General features: G+C 33.9%; 1 protein-coding gene across 1 annotated transcript; it reads left to right on the forward strand.

Annotated features, from left to right (window-relative positions):
• The first annotated feature begins 453 nt into the window (after positions 1-453).
• LOC127126304 (cytochrome P450 94A1) lies at positions 454-2,404 on the forward strand. The gene has a single exon (XM_051055205.1). It carries the CDS (start codon positions 746-748, stop codon positions 2,303-2,305), a length of 1,560 nt encoding a protein of 519 aa, XP_050911162.1. The 5' UTR covers positions 454-745; the 3' UTR covers positions 2,306-2,404.
• Positions 2,405-7,673: the final 5,269 nt, after the last annotated feature.

Raw genomic sequence — 7,673 nt, forward strand, 5'->3', positions numbered from 1 at the left:
CTTAAGAAAATAATAAAATAAATTGATTTTAATAATAAAACTAATATCATTTATTAAAATACTTTATTTATTATAATTAATAGATTAGTTAAAAATAATAAAAATTAATAAATAAAGATATAGTTATGAAAAGAGTATTTAATATTGTATCGATATTCGAAAGAAATATTTATCTTAAAATATAAAAGAAGTGTAAATGAAATGTTAAAAAAGAGGAAGAAGTATAAAAAAGTTACAATATTTTATTTTAAACAAATTAAATTTTGATTGACTCCATAAAAAAAACAAAAATATTAGGAGACTTAAAAATAAGGTCTAAGAAATACTAGTAGGGGGAAAAGAAAAAAAAAGAGGGCATTTTAGTGTGTGCAGTGCACTCTTGATAGTCATTTACGTATTCTAGAATATTTTGTCTCTATTATCATTTATGCATGTAAGCCCAAACCACACCATGGTCACATTAAATTGTGATATCATGCTAGATGTCACCTTCATCAAAATAGAGAGTTGATGGAGTGGAGAGAAGGTTTAGCTCTATGTCACCTTCATCAAAATATACTAGTATGAAATAGTAACTGAATCACTTATGAATAACTTATGGGACGCATGGAGTATTACATTACTTTTCCTATACAATACCCACCCGTATATATTTAGTCACAATTTCACAATTTAACAATAATAAAATCATAACTTTTCTGCTTGCCAACATTTGAATATTCATTTCCTCTTAATAGTTACAACAATGTTTCAACTTGAAGTGCTTCTTCCATATCTCTTGCCTGTTCTCTCGTTAATGCTTCCCATAATACTATTCTTAACAAAACCAAACAAGAAACAAAAACCACTTTCTTCATCTTCAACCAACAACAACACCACCACCATCCCAAAATCATACCCACTTATCGGCTCTTACTTATCTTTCAGAAACAACTTACACCGCCTCATCCAATGGCTGTCCGACATCGTCCAAATCTCCCCCTCCGCCACTTTCCAGCTCGACGGCACCCTAGGTAGTCGCCAAATCTTCACCGGAAACCCATCCATAGTTCAACACATTCTCAAAAACCAATTCTCCAATTACCAAAAAGGCACATTCTTCACAAAAACCCTCTCCGATTTCCTAGGAACCGGAATCTTCAACACCAACGGCCAGAACTGGAAGTTCCAAAGACAAGTCGCAATCCACGAATTCAACACGAAATCAATCCGTAATTTTGTCGAACACATAGTCTACAGGGAACTCACCAACCGTTTAATCCCGATCCTCACTTCATCAACCCAAACAAACAAAATCCTCGACTTCCAAGACATTCTCCAACGTTTCACTTTCGACAACATCTGCAATCTCGCTTTTGGTTACGATCCAGAGTATCTAACACCCTCAACCAACACATCGAAATTCGCACAAGCATACGAAGATGCAACCAAAATAAGCAGTAAACGTTTCCGTTTACCGTTACCAATCATATGGAAAATAAAAAAATACTTCAACATAGGTTCGGAGAAGCGTCTCAAAGAAGCAATAACAGAAGTACGAGGTTTCGCGAAAAAACTAGTAAGAGAAAAGAAACGAGAGTTAGAAGAAAATTCATCGCTTGAAACAGAAGACATGTTATCACGGTTCTTAAGTTCGGGTCATTCGGATGAAGATTTTGTTGCTGATATAGTAATAAGTTTTATCTTAGCGGGTAAAGATTCAACTTCAGCTGCATTAACGTGGTTTTTCTGGCTACTATGGAAGAATCCACGTGTTGAGGAGGAGATTGTGAAGGAAGTGAATGAAAAATCTGAGTCATTGGTTTATGATGAAGTGAAGGAAATGGTTTATACTCACGCTGCGTTGAGCGAGAGTATGAGATTGTATCCACCTATACCGATGGATAGTAAGGAGGCGATAAAAGACGATGTTTTACCGGATGGGAGGGTTGTGAAGAAAGGGACAATTGTGACTTATCATGTTTATGCAATGGGGAGGATGAAGAGTTTGTGGGGTGATGATTGGGCTGAGTTTAGGCCGGAGAGGTGGTTGGAGAAAGATGAGGTGAATGGGAAGTGGGTTTTTGTGGGGAGAGATTCTTATTCTTATCCGGTTTTTCAGGCTGGGCCTAGGATTTGTTTGGGGAAGGAAATGGCATTTATGCAAATGAAAAGGATGGTTGCGGGGATTGTTGGGAAGTTTAAGGTGGTTCCTGAGGCGCATTTGGCTGAAGAACCTGGTTTCATTTCGTTTTTGACTTCGAAGATGGAAGGTGGGTTTCCTGTCACTATTCAGAAGAGGGATTCGTTACAACATTCACATTAGTTAGTACTAATTGGTTGTAAACAAATAAAGATATAAAGTTGAAGTGTTTGTTTGTTTTAATGTTTAGATTATTCTAGAATCTAGAGGCTTGGATTTTAGGATTGGCTATGTATTCGCACATATAAACACTTTGATTAAATGTGTATTTATAATTTTTTATTTATTATAATTTAATGTTCTATAATACTATAAAACCTTACCATATTGAAAAAGTTTATTTATTTAGTGAACTTTTAAGTTGATTGGATCTAAATTTTTGATAGGTGTTCTTATTCAGACTCACTTTAAATGATTCACGAATGTCACGAAGAAGGAAGATATTTTGTGATAGTAATGATGTGAAACCAATGACATCAAGGACCAAACGTCTTTTATCAATCAAAAGGTTCTAGGACCTTGAGAGTTTGTGTGAACGTACTCTAAAAAGTACTTGATTCAAGTAATAAATGGGAAGATGAAGTTTTAGATAATAAAACAAATTATATATTGATGACTAATAATATGGACAGTCTCAATCAAAACTACAAAATGAAGACAAACATAAATCTTAATAGAACTCCTATAAATTGGACATAAAACGTCAAACCAAAGTACACATAAACACCTCTTAAATGACTTTATACATCTTATCTCTGACAATCACTGACTTTAAAGTTGGAGTATTTGCATGTACCCCTTTCCTCTCCAAAATGGACGAAAGGGCAAGAAAGAAACTAGTCTTCAAGACATCTATAACCCGACCATTTCGAGAAGTTTCCTCGTCGGAAAGAACATAGACATATGGAAGCACAAAAACGTCCATATTACTTTCTCAAAGTACATCACGAAATGGAAAATCGTGGAAAGAGATCAGATTGTAACAACAACCGACCATGATTTGCGGTGAGCGTAATCGTAAGAGAAAACTCGCGTCAAGAAGAAGGTGTCACTACCAATATATCTTGTCCAACTCCGATAACCTAAAAGGATCAAAACACATAGGCCTCCTTTGTGGAACGGGGAAATCTGAGCCTTAGAGGTTGCAAACAAAAGTCCACCCCAAGAGGGCAACGATGTAATTTACGATCAACCTCCCTAAAGGTCAATTAGCTAATAACGAACTGAAAATACTACAGAGAAACATGTTGATAACACTAAACAAATAATCAACAGTAGGATTATCAAATGGCAATTTGATGTTCAAAATGTTTTCATAAATTTGAGGAGTCAAAATGGATAAGCCATAAGGAATATTCCAATGGATGTCTTTGATAATTGAATTGACTTAATAGTTTATATAAATTGAATATACATTAGAAATACTATGTTTAAATCTTTAATTTTGTATCCCACCCCATTTCTAGTCCATAAACCAATGTTATTTCCATTACCAACATGACATCTACTATGTTTCTCAATAAAGGAAAAAGAATGCTTAATGTCATACAATATTGAAGAAGAAATATGATGCATGATTGGTTCTATGTGAGAGGTGGATAATATCCTCAATGGGTATTGTTGATGACAACTGTCAAATGGTGATGTTGATGACAACTGTCAAATGGTGATGATGATGCGATCTGCCAAATAGTGATATTAATGAGAAATGTCGAATGGTTTGATCACGACAATTATTTCAAAGGTTCCTAATGATGGCATATAAAAAAGGAAGAGATATCTCAAGCCTCATCATTCAAATATGTCAAGTTCTAGTTGAAGGTTCTAGATAATGTTAAATCAAGCAAAGGATCTTAAAGTTGTAGATGTGAAAGTGTAAGACCCCAAATTTGACCTTAAGATCCCTCATGCTATCTCATCATATGCATTGACATTAAGATCACACCTTGGCATCCTCCTTACCCCTCATTCATTGGGTTTTCATTGGGAGATATCACCAAGCACATTTGATTGTATCATACTTTGTTTTTAATAAAAATATGTTTATGTATAGTTTACTTCTTTTGTAGGTAGTGTGTGTATCCACCAATGCTTCATTAAGCACATACTTAGGGTTTGAGACCCTCAATTCAAGGAGATCAATAAATAGATGGTTCAAATTAACTCTAGATATAATATATGGATCCCCATGATCTTCACATATCATTTTGATCAAGAATTCATAAAGAGTTTGAGGCTTGTTTGCCTTGGAAACCCTAATTCATCTGGGTATCTTGTGTGACTTCCTCAACAAGCTTCTTCATCAAATTGATCAAATATTTCAAGTTATACTTCATATTATATCATATTACACATATGTTATCCTCCATGAGTGTCAAATATCAAGAGAATGTCAAGCTAGTAAGTTGGTTCATGGTGGTTGACCAGAGAAAGTCAACTGGTCAAAACTGGGGTTCCCTAGACCCTATCTCCTACAATTTTTGTCATATGAAAATTATTTAAAGAGAAATGTTACTCATAATGACATTCCAAACAACTTTCATGTTGAAATATAGAGCTAGTTTCGTTTGTAAAGTCATTTTTTATGGTGAAAGATTATATGTCATTTTGTCTGAACCCTAGTTAGGAGGTCAGTTTCTAAAGCCCAAACTTGCTCAATTTTTATGATATGAAAGCCATTAAAATTCCATGATCAAATTAAATATGTACTCTTCAACTTTTATGTTAAGATGAAGTTCAAATTCAACATTCAAATTAGTGTTCCAGGAGGAAACATTATAGGTCATTTTGGGCCATTACCATTGAACAAGTGATTTTCCTCAACTTCTAAAATGCATAACTCCTTCATGAAAAATCCAAATGAGGTCAAATTTGTGACAAAATTGAATAGGTTTGAAAGGTCTACAACTTTTATGAAGGAACTCTTTCCATTTGAAGTCCATAGAAAACGTTATTCAAGGTGGAAGAAGTGAACATTTGACTTGGTACTTAGAAAATTTTCAAATATGTTTGATTTACCAAACTTCCATATCAAAATTCTTCATGATCCAAGCTTCAAATGGAAACTTGTTCAACATGAGATTTGTTCCCCTTGATCTCACCTTTCCAAAATGTCCACAATCATCTCATTTGGATCAAAATTGAAGGACTTGCGCGTGGGTGTAATACTTGGTCCCATTTGGAAGATTCTCACAACCATATTCCATTCCACATTGGATGGCTTAATGAATTGCTTTCAACAGCACATGTGCATGATTTTGGACCTATTCCAATCATTCTTTGGGCTTTGTACGCGCCTATGCAAGCTTGCATGATGCAATTGCTATTTTTGGATTTCAAAAGAAAGTGTGTGGAAAGCATTTGAATTTGCTATAAATAAAAGTGCTATGAGCTCAAAACTTCATCAATACATTGCCCAAGCTTTGCCAAAATAACTCAAACCCCTCACTTCATAGAATTGCTTGAAGATTTCTTTGAAATCGAGTTTGAATTTCACCTTCTGCTTTGAAATTCAAACTCCAAGAATTCATTTCCCTTTCCATCTCAATCGATCACTGCAAGCAAGAGGAAGAGGAATTTAGCAAATCCAGATCAAGATCAAGCAAATTTGAAGCAACTTGAAGGTGAAAATTCAGAAACTTCATCTCTTCGATTCTCTCTCAATTATTCCCCATTCTTTGTGATTTTTGGTTTGCTGAAGTCCTACCAATGTTTGCAACAAGATTGAGTTGCTTTGAGGTCAAACCAAAGCAACTCAGATCATGAACCTCAAATTTCAAATTCATGTATCTTTCAATATACTTGGAATTGGAAGAAATGGAGGTCAGATTCGTGCTCCTGAGCATTTTCTCTTTAAATTAGTGTACTCAATTTTCATTTTTCATTTTTCATGAAGTTTTGGTTGGACCAGTCCGGTGGTCCTCACCGGAGAAGATGACCGGAGTTAGGGCTCCGGTGGTGTGTTGGCATGACCTGAACCATCTGATCTTGGTCCAACGTTTTAATCCTGACCTTTGTTTTGGTTGACTCATGTTACCACGCATTTGACTCAGGTGTTTGGTGCACTCTAGCGCATGGCCATCAGATCTGCCACCTCAATTAATGAGGGAGATCTGATGGCCCTTGTTTTTTTGAATTTCTTTTTATTTTCTGATTTTTCATTTAATCCCTTTATTTTGTTTATTTCATATTAATTTCATTATTAATCCAAAATATATGGGAATTTCACTAAAAATCTTTAAATATTTTTCTCTTTCATTTTCTGAATTAAAATTATTTTTTGGATTAATTTTGATATTTTTCATGAATTAAATGTTTTTGTGCATATTTTTAATTGTTTAAAAATACTTCTAACTTTTCAAAAATCATGAAATTTTTTGCCTAAGGTCCTTTGACCTAGTTTGACCTAGGATAAATCTCTTGGCCATTTATTTGGTGTTTTGAAAAGGTTTTAGGTTTTGGCCAAATTAAATTGAATTTTTATGCATTTCTAATTTGATTTTTAATTGATTAATTGTGTAAAAGTTATGTTGAGCCATTTTTATGGTCTTGTGATGTTTGAATATTTGTTTGGGTCTTGGTCAAGGTTGATTTGACTTTTGTTGGATTAAAATCATTGGATTGAGGGTATTGATGAAATGTACATTTCATCTCCCAAAATGAATGGATGATTTTAATTTGATAAAATTCCTCCCATGACCAATTTTTGTTTATCTCATTCCCCTTCCCTTTCATCTTCATCCCTATTCGTTCTCATTCCTTTCATTGACTAATGAAGTCTCAATATCCTAAGGCTAATTGGTTCATCGATGACTTTGTTTCAGATGAACCAATACAAGTATGAATGAGATAGGTCCACCCCTTTTGATCTTTTCTTTTAGTGTGTGGTGTGTTTTAGGAGTTTGGTTCATTATACCAAATCTCAAACATGCATTAACACCCAATTTTTTACTTTCTGACCTCAGATAGTTGTGACTTCTACATAAGTCCAATTACTATTGCTTAACATAGAGCTAAATTTTAACCATAAAGGCATAGCGTTCTAGTAAGTGGGATTATAAGTCTCCCATCTTTCATGGTATTGTGTGGAAACTTGACCTTTTTTCCTTTCTATGGAAGACGTCTTGGTTCAAGGATCCATGCTTGTGAATAGATGGTTGAGTGTTCTCCAAAGAATGACTTAATCAATTAAAAAGAAAAACCCTACTAACATCTAATTAACTTTGACTAACACTAAATATTGTTAATATTGCTTTACTTTCAAGTCATTTACTTTATGCAATTTAATTTTCTAGTCATTTATCATTCATTGTCATTTACATTTCATTAAACTTGTTTATTTTTATGTCATTTTTACTTTGCTCATTTGAGCCATATCTTGTGATTGTATATATTTGTTTGTGTATGTTGATTTCATTTGTGGTCTTAGGACCTTAAAATACTTAATAAACAACAAAAAAAACATAAAAAATTTTGGTGGACTGTTGATCTT

Source organism: Lathyrus oleraceus, chromosome 3 (genome assembly GCF_024323335.1).
Source record: "Lathyrus oleraceus cultivar Zhongwan6 chromosome 3, CAAS_Psat_ZW6_1.0, whole genome shotgun sequence".
Classification (NCBI taxonomy): Eukaryota; Viridiplantae; Streptophyta; class Magnoliopsida; order Fabales; family Fabaceae; genus Lathyrus; species Lathyrus oleraceus.

Excerpts from the sequence above, each read along its gene's own strand:
- LOC127126304 (XM_051055205.1), top strand. The coding sequence starts at position 746 with ATGTTTCAACTTGAAGTGCTTCTTCCATATCTCTTGCCTGTTCTCTCG.